The 15,155-nt window shown below is 36.3% G+C and overlaps 1 protein-coding gene across 1 annotated transcript; it reads right to left on the reverse strand.

Annotated features, from left to right (window-relative positions):
• Positions 1 to 950: 950 nt before the first annotated feature.
• LOC149623946 (uncharacterized) lies at positions 951 to 1,787 on the reverse strand. The gene is made up of 4 exons (XM_089852242.1): positions 1,657 to 1,787; positions 1,354 to 1,596; positions 1,199 to 1,292; positions 951 to 1,121 (listed from the first exon to the last, which is right to left on the reverse strand). Exons 1-4 carry the CDS (start codon positions 1,785 to 1,787, stop codon positions 993 to 995), a joined length of 597 nt encoding a protein of 198 aa, XP_089708368.1. The 3' UTR covers positions 951 to 992.
• Between the last annotated feature and the right edge of the window lie 13,368 nt (positions 1,788 to 15,155).

Here is a 15,155-nt window from a genome sequence, read left to right on the forward strand (position 1 = left end):
ATACCGCTTACCCCTACGGGATTGGTTGAATTATCACAGGCTGAGACCAATCAATTGGGTGAACTTTTCCTTTAAAAACAATTTTTATAGCTTAATTTTTAGCCCATAAAAAGATAATTCAAGTATATTGTCAACCCTGATGAAGGAGATGAAGGGTATGATTAATTTACTACAAATTAAGCAATCAGAATTGTATCCTGTTAATTCTATAGATTTGTGATTATGTAAATTGTTTTACATACCCTCAAAAACCTCCTTAGTTGAAACTTCTTTCTTTAGCAGCATTGAAAGCTGCTAATACCTTTTGTGCTGATTTCCTACTTTTAATCATCATCAGAATTTTTTTGGCATTTGGCTTAAAATGAAGCGTTATGATTTTCTACGCAGATGGCCTAACGTTTTGTAAGAGATTGAATTCCTTCACTAACTATAAAAAGGGTTATGGTTTATTTTTAAGACTATTACAATGCAATTGATAATTAATTACCTGGTTTTTCTGAACGAGTAGTGGAAATGTCTCAAGAACGGAGTATATTTTTTCACTTCTTAAAGCTTATTCTTGACGCCAATGACAAGTTCTCGCCATTTTGTTCTCCAAAATTGTAAAATTTGGCTTTATTTTTTCCAATTCCTTATTCAGGGCTTGCAAATGTGTCTGAATGGTATCATCATCTTCTGCGATACTTGCAAGTGCCTTTTTTACAAAATAATAATGGGTTTTAAAATATCGATTTTTTCATTTCTGTGCAAACTATACAGAAATTAAAGGGACAGGGTTTCTATAAAAACTTGCAACAAAAAGTTTTAAATTAAACCTTTCAATGAAGTAGACTTTTAGACCGAGTTTGAGGTACAATGCCACCCACATTGGCACATTCTAAAATTACTTTCATAGTCACATATTGGTGCCTTAACAATATACATGGGATATTTACCATAGCTGACTCTCTCTTTGCTTTCTTTTTTGGCGGTGGCTTTTCTTTTTGCGATTCCTAAGCGGAAATAGATTTTATTGCTTTGTCACGACCAAAGATTTTTCGCATTTCTTGAACTTCTTTTACATGACCATAGGTCATTCGTTCGTGCCTATACTTGTTTTTCAGCGCTTTCAACCATGTATCCTATGAATACAGGTATTATTGAAATATACATCTTAATTTTTAAATGATAATAATATGTAAAGATAACTAAAACTGACATATCCACGTTGATTTGGAAGTCTATCCTTCAAGAACGGATGTTTTCCAATTAAGGCCACACCAACTCTCTCAAGATAACTTGGTTTAATATACCTGAAAATGTAAATTTTATCGTAAATAGTTCAAGTTAAAATATTGCAATTTTAAAACATACAAGCCATATTGCAGCAAATCCTCAAATAGTACATTTATTATTAAATTGGAGTTCTTCCGTTGAAATATCGCACTATCTTTGTTTTTGATAAGCCTCATTATAGACTGTGGGAAATCCGGCACTTGGTAAACAAGAGGCATTAAAGGTGTTGTCGAAGATGAAGTTTCCAAATTCTCAGAGTTGTCATTTTCTACTTCCCTTGACTGAACCAAATCTGTTTCTGTCGAAGTGCCAGGAATACTTCTGTAAAAATAATAGTAGAAATACGGAACATAAAAGATAAAATATGTATGGTATACTTACGGCAGATTATTCTCTTTTCGAACTTCGCATATTAGAAGTAGTTTACTCATAGAGGGAGGTATACCTTCTACTTCTACGTCAAAATCCAACCAATCTTTGAATTCCTCTTTAAAAATTTGGATGGACTTCATTTTTTTTTTCAAATGTATTTTCAATGCGACTGAAAAATTCTTCCGTCGTGGGTGGCTCTTTCCACTCAATTATTTTCTTTTGATTTTCACACGTTATGTGAATTCGAGTGGTCATCTGTAATTACGTGGTATCTAAAGGGATAATGAAACCGTGAAACAAGTGTTTTTTATTTAATATGGCTATTTATAAAAATTTACACCACAACATCACCATTGTTATAAATGAGTTTATTTCCTGCTTGTTAAACGGTTTCAATATTTCTTTGAGGCTTGCAAGCTATTTTGTGGTTAAGCATTACAACATCATTTGTATCTAATCTCAGGGAGAGAAAGGGAGATGCCACCTAATGCTGACAGAACTCGTATCTAGCGGGAAGGGGTTGAAAACGGGGGAATGAAATACAATGTTCTCTCTCTCTCTCCCTGGGTCATTCGGTGGATCATTGAGCATGCGCGAAGTGACATCACGAATAGTCGCTACTCGTCCGGTTTCGATTCCCTTCGCGCCATTGAAACACCGCAAAGGCCCGGCATAATGCCAGAAAAAGGCTGTTGTTATAATGGTTGTAGAAACCATTCTAGATTTGCACACAAGGAATATATGATTGGTATAAAGTTCTTTCCTTTTCCGAAACCTAAAACGCAATTAGAGAAGTGTAAAAGGTGGATTAATGCGTGTGGAAGACCTGATTTCCTTACTTTGGAAAGAGTAAATAGATATCGGTATGTTTGTTCGGAACACTTTGTTGGTGGAGAAGGACCAACGGAGGAGCACCCTGACCCAATGGTTTATTGACTGAAGCGTGGATATTATTTTTTTTCTATTGGATTTTAAAGACAATCCGTATTTTACTACTCTTTAGAATTTGATTCAATCACCTCATTTTTCAAAAACAGTTCCATTTTCCTGAAATGTTCTCTTTTCAAGGGAGAACGTACTTTAACTTTCAAATAATACTCTAATTAATAATGTATCATATGCGATCTTTTCGAAAACAAAAGGGGGCTGTTATCACCTTTCTTATATTTAATAAAGGGGCCCGTTTCTTTAAGCACAGTGACAATTATTGAACTGTGTGTATCAGTACTTGTGGGGAAGATTTAGAAGTGTTGATTGAGTTGCTGTTTAGTTGACAACATTATGAAAACTTGATGGGTTTAAAACCTTTTGAAATTAAAATTCACGGTAATTAAAAAAGAAAGGGTCAATTTGATTAAATTTACACGATATCCCTCAAAATAATAGTTGCACGATAAAATGTTTCGGGAAAAAGGAATTGTTGAAAAATCTGAGATAAGTAATTTTTTATTTCAATTAATTTATAGGAAACAAATCCATTAGCAGTAAAATGAGGTGATTGAATTAAATTCTAAAGAGTAGTAAAATACGGATTGTCTTTAAAATCCAATAGAAAAAAAATAATATCCACGCTTCAGTCAACTGGAATAACTCTTATCGTTCTGTTTTTAAGGCTTGGGCAAACGAAGTCTTTTTTATATAATATCTGTTACTTCAGCCTTAATTTGTATTAATTAAATTTTATTTTTCACGCGATGCTTTCCAGCACTGGTTGCCAGGTGGCGCTAGTATCTACTTGTCTACTTTTTAGTATAGGGAGTTGCACATCCTATAGAGCGACGAATGTTTTTCACGCTCATCCTTTATCAATGGTCAAGCCATCAAAACTTCGGAAAAATTTTTGGTCAACCGTCCGGTGACCCCTTTAGTTTTAAATAAAAATTATGGAACATTTTAAATATTTATTGGACAATGTCCAGTGTCCTGTGCTTATTTATGGCCCTGAGATAGTTTCACCTATCCTGACCTGGGCCGGAAATAAAAACAGTACACTGAACTTTGTCCAAAAAAATGTTTAAATGACAAATAATTTAGAAAATCGCATCAGGGATTTTCTATTTATACTCAATCCTAACTCTTAATTTTAATCTCTACGGAGCTTAACATTACGACGTGAAAATAGTTTTCAGAGTTAGACCCAAGGTTTCGCAACCAAGGGGGTGCACTTTTTTGACAAAAAAACTTTACAGCAATAGATTAGCAAAGGCACATCTCTCAGTGTAAAGTTTAGTTAACCATTTTGTATAGGTTTTGAAAAAAGGTTATTTCTAAACCATAAGCCAGCACGTGCACATTTCATTGAAAGTTTGTTATTTAAGAATTTTCCCTTCTATATACTAAGAATCTTCATCAAACATTGGCAACGAGCGTTCCAAGACTCGAACCTGCAATGTTTGGCCTCGAATACAAATGCGTTATCCATTACGCCACATGCCCGTAATTGGAACAACAAAACAAAATTATTCAAACATTGTATTTATAGGATTAATTTCGTTTATGATGTATAAAAGATCTGTAAAAATAAACACCGAGCTTGCCAGGACTCGAACCTGCAATCGTCTGCTCCGTAGGCAGAAGCGTTATCCTATTCGACACAAACCCGTTGGAGGCAGAACAAAATGCTATGCAAACAGTGTAATATATGTAACGGTTTTACCATGATTTATAAATTAATTAAAATTAAATACTTAGACTTAACTGTTCTTAATCAAACTTCAGAAGTTCAACATTCCATTGTTGCTTGATAATTCAAAAGTGTTCCGAACCTTAACTTCGCAGTAGTTTCTGAGTTATTCGATGGAGTGGAACACCAAAAATCCCATGCTTTTTCTATGGGACGCTAAGCCTAAAATCTGTGAATTATTTCTTTAACATTACGGGAGGGTGTGGGTTCTTATCTAGAAGGGCCTACCGGCCCTCTAGAATTTAATCACCTCTATGATTGACGTAATTATCATTAGCCTCAATTTCAGAGGTTTGTCTCTAGCGTAATATGCAGCTGGAATTCCTTGTAATAGAAAAAATTGGACAGGTAAGCAATCTATGGGTGATTTTTTTTTTAATCAAGACACATTGTTCCTCTTATCAGTGTAGGTATTTTATCCCTTTCTTTGACCCTCCCAGCGTGTAACTTTAAACCATTCCTTGGTATTTTGTAGCAAGGTAACCGTGTATGAAAATATTTCACTCCTCCCTCTTAGGGTTATTTGCGAGTCTTTCGCCGCTAAAAGAGAAAGAAAGTAAATTACTCCGAAAAAAAAACTGGTTTTCTGTAGTGGAAAAAAAAGGAGAATCAATGCGAATTAAAGACTAGAGGTAAAAAAGGGTGTGGTGACTTAATTTTTTGCTGGTATATATACTGGTTTTTTTAAATGTTAACAATTTAAACTCTTTGAAACCGTGAATGCGTCTCTCTTTACAATCGGTGAGTAACGGGGTAAAATCTCTAATCTTTGCGCGCAAGTTAAAGAAAAATATTTGATAGGCTTAGCAATAAATATTTGTGAGAAACTTTTCTTGAATATTAAAGTTGAATTCGACGGCCGAGCATTACGATCTTGTTGGTGGTACTTTAACGCCATCGTTAACCCGTAAAAAGCGATAAAGAGGGGCTCGTCACTTCTAAAATTATGGATTCGCAGCCAAATGTTTTTCGCCTTACAAAAGGATGAAAATATTAGTTTCCCCGTCTTATTTGTCGTTGTTAAAGCTAAAAAAATGTATAAAGATTTATTCTGTATCTAGGTTAAAACTCTAGTCTCGTTAAAATTGGTAAAACGCTTCCGGATATGTCCCTCACTGATAGCGCGAAGAATGACCTTAGGTATTTAGAAATGAATTCTTTTGTATAAATATATGGACACTTTAAGAACACAAATAACGCCTTTGTTTGGCTACTCATTTGTTTATTCTGTATTTAATTTTTGTACAAGACGTAAGAGTAAATATCTTTTGTTTTTTAAAATGTGTGTCTGTTTTTTCATTAACTTTTGACTTAGAAGGAAACAAAGTTGATTTGTCTCAAAATCAAGTTTTTTTTTGCCGGCGAATAATAAAAGGCAATAAATTGCTGGCGGGAAAATTTAAACAGCGACGGTCTGTACGTGTTCGAGTTAAAGCAAACGTAGTTAAATTGGTTACGCGTCTTAATGGCGTAGTCAGGGTAAATAGTCCAATCTACGTACAATTAATTAAACAGTAACACCCTGTATACGAATCCAGGTTAATCCGAGCTTGTTTATTTGTACACCGGGATTCGAACTCGCTACCTCTTTGTTTACCGCATTAAAAAAACCTTGCTTTTCGTCAACTAACCACTGAGAACGTTTATTTTCGCTAAACCAACGGGGCACCCTAATTAAAACATCATCCTCGGAACCTCTACATGGGCAAGTAATCAAACGGTAGTAAGTACATTAGTAACCCACCCATTATTAGTCCAATCAAAGGGGGTAAATCTATACTTGGACGAAACTTGGTTGGCCTAGACTAGTTTAGGCTAGTTTTGACTTGTTCGGACGAAACTTGGTTGGCCCAGACAAGTTTGGGCTTGTTTTCACTTGTTCGGAAACCCTTTAAAGGGTGACGCCTATTGAAAATACAGTCAAAGGCATAAAATAGCACGCTGAAAGGCAGGGATTGAACTTGTTTTGGGTTTTTTCGTCGGTTACAACCTCTACATCGATAAGCCTAGATTGATCCGGGCTAGTTTTGATTTGTTCAATGGGTAAATTCCCTTAATAGTTACTAAAATAGCCCGGTAGAAGGCGGGGCTCGAGGTCATGTATAATTTAGTTTTGGTTTGAGTCTGGAGGATTAAGTCATAGTCACCCAGGTTGAAAGCACCCTCTATGACCAGGTCTGGTCCGGACTTGTTTTAATTGATTCTATGGGTAAATTCCCTTAGTAGTTACTAAAATAGCCCGCTAGAAGGCGGGGCTGGAAGTAAGTTTTTTTAAATATGGTACCAATAATTTAATATTAGTTGAGAGGATGACGTCATAGTTGGCCAGGGTAAAAGCATCCTTTACTAGTAGGGATGGTCCGAACTTGTTTAAGTCCATTGAACGGGTTACGGCTATTAATGGTTACTAAAATAGTCCGCTAGAAGGCGGGGATGGAGAAAAGTTTTTTTAAATATGGCGCCAATAATTTCGTATTAGTTTGAGTTGGGAGGATGATGTCATGGATGCCCAGGTTGAAAGCATCCGTAGGGCTGGTAGTCCGGGTTTGTTTGTGGGTTATTAAATAGGTCATTTCCCCTTAATAGGACGCTGGAAGGTAGGGCTGGTTCGGGTTCATTAAAGAGGTACCGCCCATTTCAAGCACCCTAGAAGGCAGGGTAAGATTAGGGGTTAACATCAAAGTTGAATATAGCTTGTTTTGTTTTGGCTTGAGTTAAGAAGATGACGACATGGGCGTTGAAAATAACACGCCGGAGCTCGTGGTAGTCTGGCGGCTCTTAAAAGCGGGTTAAACCCCCCTGAATAGTCCTAGCACGCTGGAAGGCAGGTAAGATTTTCCTATTAAAGAACACAATTTTTGGTTGTAAGTTTGGTTGAAGTTTGGTGGATGGCGGCCCTCTTGGGGTGGCGGCCATCTTGGATGTCTGCATATCTGTATAGTCCCTACTACTAGTATCGTAATTTACCTCGAAAAGTAAGCCCATATAAACTACATCGAAATTTTGTCACGGGTGTTCTTATCTAGCTATAATTATGGTACTTAAGTTACAACTCTAAAGTCGTTCTGAATTTTTGAAATAATACTAATACTAATTTTAATTTTAAGAGACCGTTACCGCCTGTACCTCCTACGACATTAGATCCTTAACATGCCAAAAATTCTAACCTTGGAATCTTAATACAAATGGTAAAAATCATTACCAAGTGGTAGGTTGTAAGTTCAGTCTAGCTGCACGTTCAATGTAAGAATAAGGTTTCAGTCAAAACGTACGTGCATGGAACAAATCTTCCTTAAGAAATTTAGCAATGGAACGATATGACATACTTATTAATATTTATTATTTACAGGATTGCTATAAAATTGTTTAGTTATGAGAAATACTAAATGACTAATTTTACGTAATTACTTTCAGAACAGTAATTAAAAAAATCTATTGGGTAAAAGCCAAGTAATTGAACTTACAGGGGTACTAATACGTGCCATTCGTATGGACATTTTTAACAATTAAATCTAATTACGACGTACGCGAACTAAACGATGGTTTGAACTGTCGCGAAAACAGAATGAAAGACAATTTTTGAGTAGATGTAGATTTGAATGTGCGACACGACCGTTCGTTATTCGTTCGGACTTGACAAGTTACATTATGACGAAGAAACGTCGAATGGCGCGACAAAAATAAACTAATTGAACTTCAACATATTTTACAACTTAATTAATTAAACGAATTGTACGCTGTTTTCCAATTGGCCGCTAGATGGAGCGATATTTACCGAAACCTAGCTACAATGTAATGTACTTTTAAAAGAAATGTTTTATTTTCACTGCGCGGTGGAAAAATTCCAAATGGAAAAGGGTATTAGTTTTTAGCTTTTGGGTTTAAAAAGAGATGTTTTAAACCGTGTTTAATATAATGTCTTTGTTTATCAAGAATTACCTAAACAACAAAAATAATCATGTTTAACTTATATCGGTGTATTTTCTATCTTTACTCGTCACCATAATTTTTATTGTAAATTTGTGCTTGACAAAGATCATGTCCTCTGATGACGGTTATTTGACTTTAGGTAAATGAAATGGAATCAAGTGTTTTCAATGTTCCGTTGAAAGTTGTAAGAATTTATGTCGTTGTAAATATTTGTCATTATTTCGAAATCTATAAGGTATACCTTTTTGTAAAACGTTTTGATTGATTGATTTTCTCTTTAATCGATTCTATATTTCTTCCAGCCGAGGATTATTTCAACGAACAACAAGGCGACGCAAAAGGATAAAGCCGATAAAGTGAGGTAAAAGACGCTAGAAACGGCGAATAAAGTTAGGTCCGACGCGGTCTTCAATGGACGTTCCCATTTGACGAAATCAAAGGCGTAATCCGCTGAGAAATCCAAATTTCTAAATACTTTTGTCTCGAAAAACAAGAGCATTCTAAATTAAAATTAAAACCAAATTAATTTGGCCTAAACGATTTATGAAAGGAGCGGTGTAAATTACGCTTTTTCGTAATTGTCACGAAAGATCGGGTTGCTAAAAATGGATGAATTGGCAGGCAAGACCACGCAGTCGCTTTTAAGCGCTTTGGAAAAATAGAATCCATATAATTTGGTTTTCCATATGCTGGTGATGTCCATATCTTCCATAAGAATGTAGCCCAACCAAGCAGACAATAATAGCTTGTTCAAAATCAATGCTTTATGGCCATTTATAATTTTCTCGTACAGTTCTGGCGAAACCAGGTCGTAAGGATCGCAAAAATTCTCCTCGTTCAAGTGATTCTTCACCCAGTTATCCAGCCCTTCCTCTTGCTTGGCCTTAATAGACAATTCCACTTATTTCATAAGAGAAGCAAACACCACGGGGGCAAGACCGCCATTAGGGTATTCAAGAAAACGCTTACTCTATTGCTTAGAAATCGGTGAACCAATCCGTCTTCGATCATAAGTGGTTGAACATTCTCCTTACTCTGCATGTATTGAAGATCTTCGATAGTTTCGATGAATAAATATTTTTCACTGAAGAACTCGGACTTGAGGAAACAACTCATGAGGAACCCGATAAAGGTGACGCCAATTACCCAAAACGCGTACGCTAGACGCTCGGATATGTGATCCAATTGACCAGGGTACGCTGCGTGACACGAGAGACAAAACGAGTTTCCCAAATTACGGCGATTTTTGAGAGGTGAAATTACTTACGTTCAAAGAAAAATACAGAAAGGACATCCCATAAAACTATCAGATATCGCATGATTATTTGATTTAATTTAATTCTTGACTTTGTTAGGATGGCGTTCCAAAATTTGTGAGTCAATAACAGTGATGTGACAATGGCGAAAAAGCAAATGCCGACACCTGACTGGAAATGTAATAGATTAGAAGTTTTTGGAGTTACACGATACGCCGATCTTGACCAGATTTACCATGAAATCCATTGACAAGAACGAGAGCGAAGATGACAGTGACAATTTTGGTGCTGCTGACAATATGATCGTCTCGGTGAAGTCGTAAAAACCACTGGAAATAAACCCTTTCACATTTCTTAAAGTGGAAACATCCACTGGAGCAAGTACGACGTCCACACTCTGAAAATACCTCAGAAAACTGAAAACTAACTAATGACCACAATGTGTTATGCCATGTTCTAAAGGGTAGGATTAACTCCGTACAATCTAGTGGGATTTCCCCCATGCTGGTGTTGATAACTGAATTCTTAGTTACTAACTAATGACCACAATGTGTTTTAGCATTGATCTAGCCTAGATGTCCTCTAAGGGGTAGGATCAACCCTTTACAATTTTGTAAAATGTTGAAACTCTGTGGCTTACGGTTGATAATTCTCCACCCTTGGAAAGGTCTCTGAGATCCGAGACTGTTATAGTTTCATAAAGAGCGCTATTGAAAGAAATATTATCTTGAAAACGTCAATTATTTTTCAAACCATTTCAACCAATTACGTAAGATTCTGAATCTTAGTTCCGAATTCTACGGCATCATAACATCTTTTCTGTTGTTGCGGAAGTAATTCAATTTCCTAGTGAGAATAATTTTATAAAACCAGATAGATTATTTTAGTTTCAGAGATTGTTCAAAACCTAATTCGAATCTTAAATTAATTTTTATATTCACCTGAAGAATTCCATACGTCAGATAAACTTGTTCCGTAAATCTTTTGGAAGAGAAAATAATGATTAAAGGAACTGATATTCTCGATTACGTCCAGTAAATACGCACTTGTATTTGAAGTACCTATCAGGAAACACATTTTCATATTTAGCAGTGGCGACCGACATCTTTGATTCCTTCTACGCAATAAATGGTTCGCTCGCCAATAAACTCACGCAAAGAGACAAGTGTATTATCCTAATGTTTATATTGATCTGTTTAAATGTACGCTTTTGAAAAACGAATTATCGTTGTAGTTATCAAATGTAGGATAAATATATAAATCAAATTCCTGACTGACTGATCGGTTCGGAAGGAAACGAAACAGCGCTTTGTCACTTTGGCAAAAGATTTATACTACACAAGTTGTAACCCGCGACGTCGCTCGCGTGTAATAAGAACTTCCATCAAAATGATATCAAGAATGGGTAGATTTTACTGATGACTTATATTTTAGAAGCACCCTAGGAGAGAAGGCACTCGGCGTTGCCCGTCAGCCCGTCGGGGCATTTTTTATTACTTTTCATGCGGACATTATTCCATAAAGAAGGGTTTTTAAGTTTCTGGCCACCATTTAAAAAGATGGCAACAAATCGAACCCATAATACCGTTCAGCCCGTCTATAGGTTAATGGAATCCAGTGTACTAAATATTTGTGAAATCGGTTGAAAGCGCGGACTTTGCTGCATAGAGAAGATTTTTTATATTTCGGGGCGCCATTTATTAAGAGTAACGTTCCTGCAAATTTTCAGCCTTCTAGGGCAAGAGGTTTGGGCTGGGCGTTTATTATCAGTCAGTCTGTTTTAAGCACCACGTGAACACGGTGGTTTATCGTAACTCAGTCGCTACTTTTTACAGCAATATTGCCAATTACCCTAAACCATAGATACGGCAAGAATGTTTTGTAGGAAACGCTTTTCATTTTCTGTATTACCACACTTCGCGTTTCGCTTACTTTTGCGCTAGACGTGACTTGTTTCATTCAAAACTAAACATTGGAGGAAAACTTCGTATGATTTCCCTCGAGGTATCTCCGAAACTAATTAAGCTCATTGTCTTTCGTGATAAAAAGTTGTTGCGTTTGTTTTGGTTTTGTCGAAAATCGTTAAACGTACCATTTAGTTACACGGTTTAAGGCTTTATTAGCTGATTGATAATCCGAAAGTACTCAAGTACTCAAACGGAAAAATAATTATGAACTTAATTGTGTTTACGTGCGAAGAAAAGAAGAAACTAATCATGATGCTCGATACGAATCTACTTAACCAAGGGAAATTAAACCTAGCTTTGAAACGCTATAGAATTGATTGACAACATTGCATCTTTAAATACATTTCTATGGAGGTAGCGATATAGTCTCCGGACAAAGACAGGCATCGTAACTATTACAGACATAGAACCATCTCTGTGGGTTCAGTAAATTACCGTATTACTTCAACTCCTTCATTGTTCGAAAGATTTATTAGTCTTCAATAATCGCATCCCCGTAATTAAGGCTACGCGGAGCCTCCGAGATATCTAGGCCCATGCATGTCGATTTTTACGTGGGGAAATATCCAGTTTCATAGGGGAAATATTTTTACCCTTTGTGTGTACGAGGTGGCGCTTTAATGACCGTTGCGACCGGGGTCTTCCATAAATTATCGATGACATTTTAGGGGCCAATTATAAACCTTTAATGAAAGAGAAATTTTTCACCTTTAAATTAACGTAATTTTTTAGGGGCTATTCACTTTTTATTGAATCTATTGGTTAGATTGTATGGACAAAAAAGTAATTATGAGATTTTAACATCGTTGTTTTTTTAGTAAAACAAAACTTCTTGAAGTTGCTAATTCACAGTTTTCATATACCATTAGAGGATTTTTTACCCCTTCAAAACCTTTCATTTTTTTAACCTTAACATTTTTATCCTTTACTTCTTTGGAATGATTGTTTAATAAAGGTCTTCGGAAATTTTCAGAAACATTTTTTAACTGTCCGCGAGCTCGGGTTCACCGCTCTACGTCTATACCTTGCCCTAATATTGTAGCAGTCGACGGGGTCATGAAGCTGAACTTGTTTATTTTACGGTGCTGAAAGCGCCACCAAGCGGGAAAACACGGCGAACTAAATTAGTCAAAAAAATATTCTCGCTTCGCTACATGCATGGGCCTAGATATCTCGGAGGCTCCGGGCTACGTTTTATTGCTGAGATAAAAAAAAATCAGTCAATAGGGGCTATAGAATGGCTAGAGTGGACCGCGCACAAACGAAATATATCGATTCAGTCCTCCTTTAGAGGGAGAGAAATCAGAATTCAAAAACTCAAAGTAGATGGTTTTTGCGAAATCAACCAGGAAATATTCGAGTACTGGGGGTGTTTCTATCATGGGTGTAAAATACACTTTCCCTTAAACAGAAACAAGGCTTTGCATGGAGATCCTGCACAGACTTTGAATTCCAGATATTTTAGAAGCATGAACGTGCTAGCCACATTAGAATCCCTCAAAGCTATCGGTTCGCTGTTACGATCAGGTACTGTAATGAAGGCGGATTCTGCCAATTTAGTTGCTTCTTCCCAAGTTGAATCAAAGCGATCAGAATTCCTATATTCTTCTAAGGTCTTTACAGTAGCTTGGCAAATGGCAACGGCTTCCGTAAAATTAACCATAGTACTTTGAAAGTACACCGAGAGGGAATTTGTTTCACCTAATACTTCATCTAATGCAACAATCAATAACAAATTGCTAAAGTTGTGCAACTGGGATATATACCCACGGCACTCAGCAGCTTCCTCGGGTTTTCCATTTTCAATCAGATTCTCTAGTGTTAAAACTACGGAATCGAGTCTGTTTCTAAAATAATTATTACCTTTTTTTACTCCACCACCGAGTGTCGCAGGTTTGTGGCATTTTAAGTATGTCATGGCCTAGATCTTTTTGGGAGCTTTCAAAACATTCGCTTCTAATAGCCGAATTGCTTTGAAAATTGTAGATGGCATGAACCAGACCAAGCAGTTCCCTAACTGTCATTATTTTGGAGCAACAATCAACTAAAACTAAATTAAAGCGGTGCGCGTAGCAATGCACGTGCGGACAATATCCGCCTACTTCGTCTTCTATTTTCAACCTCACTCCTTTTACGTGTCCACTCATTACACTGGCCCCTGTGCAACAAAATTCTGCAGTTTTAAACCACTTGCTGTCAAAAGATTTATTATTGCAAAGCTGATACTCTCATAATCAAACTTATGTAAATCTGTGAACCCTAGAAATCTTTCTACGACTCCTATTTCTATTTTAGTGTATCGAATACAAACACTTAACTGCTCTACCCCTGCATTGTCTCGAATTTCATCGGCAATTACAGAGTAAAAACCAACAGATTCATTAACCTCTTCGACAATCATTCTCCTTACAAAATTGGCACAAATGGCAATTATTTCATTTTGAATTGTGCTATGCATATATTTGGTTTTTTGGCATATTCTCGAACTTGACTTTCAAATCTGGACATTTTCTCTTTAAAAGATCTAATATAGCAATAAAGTTTCCATTATTTTCAATTTTATCGGCAGATGTATTCCCCTGAAGTGCTAGATCTTGTTGGCACATAAAAGTATAACCTCCACATGTGCAGATAGTACCTCTCTATTTCTAATTACGTCTAGCCTATGATGGTCATCAACCTGACATGCTATTGATCCACGAGATTTGGATTCCATATAGTCTAAGTACATTTTATAGGCTAGTTGGTGAGAAGATTTTTTCGAAGTGAAGTGTTCTTCGAATTTTTTCGTCATATTTTTGCAATCCGAAAATCCATTAATATAACCAGTATTTGTACTGTCAAAAAAATAACGGCAACAAAAACAATAAACTGCATCCTTTCCAACAGAATATTCAAGCATTGGGTATTTGTCGTACCAAGAAGAATTGAAACCCCGATTTTTACTACCAATTTGAGTTTTAGGAAAAGGAATGAGTTTAGGCTGAAGTGGAAGACAATCCTTATCTAAACTAGTATCCATTGCAAGCAAGTGCTTTGCTTTCAAATTTTTTGGACTATCTAGCGCATAGTTAGAGTGGTTAATAGGCTTTTTAATTATTTCTCCTTCATTAGTTAGTACGATTTCCAGAGTAGCACTGTCTGGACTATCTAGCGTGTGTTTAGGGTTCTTGATGGTGTTTTCAATTATTTCCGCATTAATAATTAGTACGATTTCCAGAGCAGGAATGTCTAGACTGGATGCACTGCAGTTTGAAAGAACCTCAACAACAATATTCTCCGCATCGGTTTCTGAACCCTCTTTATTGCTTAGACTTTGGCTTTTCCCTAAACTAGCGTTATGCTTATTGGACGACGATTGCAAAAAACGTGCCATTGCAACTTTCTGACTAGTAACAAAATCCTCTTCTCTCTTGTGTTTTTGGGCCCCTGATAAACATTTTCTGGTACTAATAATTAAAAGAGCGAATTAGCCTTGAAAAAGGCTGTTTGAAATAGCAGCTACTGAATGGGCCTTGAAAAAGGCTGTTTGAAATAGCAGCTACTAAGTTAGCCTTGAAAAAGGCTTTTGGAAAAAATCAACTATTTTAGTTAAAGTACTGACTGAGATAGACTCGAAATGGAAAACTAGTCTACTTTGTTCAGAAGTTCAAGTCAAAATGATAGAATCAA

Source organism: Phalangium opilio, unplaced genomic scaffold, assembly GCF_054372755.1.
Source record: "Phalangium opilio isolate 3A_F unplaced genomic scaffold, DU_Popi_V2 ptg000106l_1, whole genome shotgun sequence".
NCBI lineage: Eukaryota > Metazoa > Arthropoda > Arachnida > Opiliones > Phalangiidae > Phalangium > Phalangium opilio.

Coding starts and splice junctions, on each gene's coding strand:
- LOC149623946 (XM_089852242.1), bottom strand. CDS start 1,787: ATGAAGTCCATCCAAATTTTTAAAGAGGAATTCAAAGATTGGTTGGAT. Junction 1,293..1,353: donor GATTTGCTGCAATATGGCTT/GTATGTTTTAAA, acceptor TTACATTTTCAG/GTATATTAAACCAAGTTATC. Junction 1,122..1,198: donor TTCCAAATCAACGTGGATAT/GTCAGTTTTAGT, acceptor CTGTATTCATAG/GATACATGGTTGAAAGCGCT.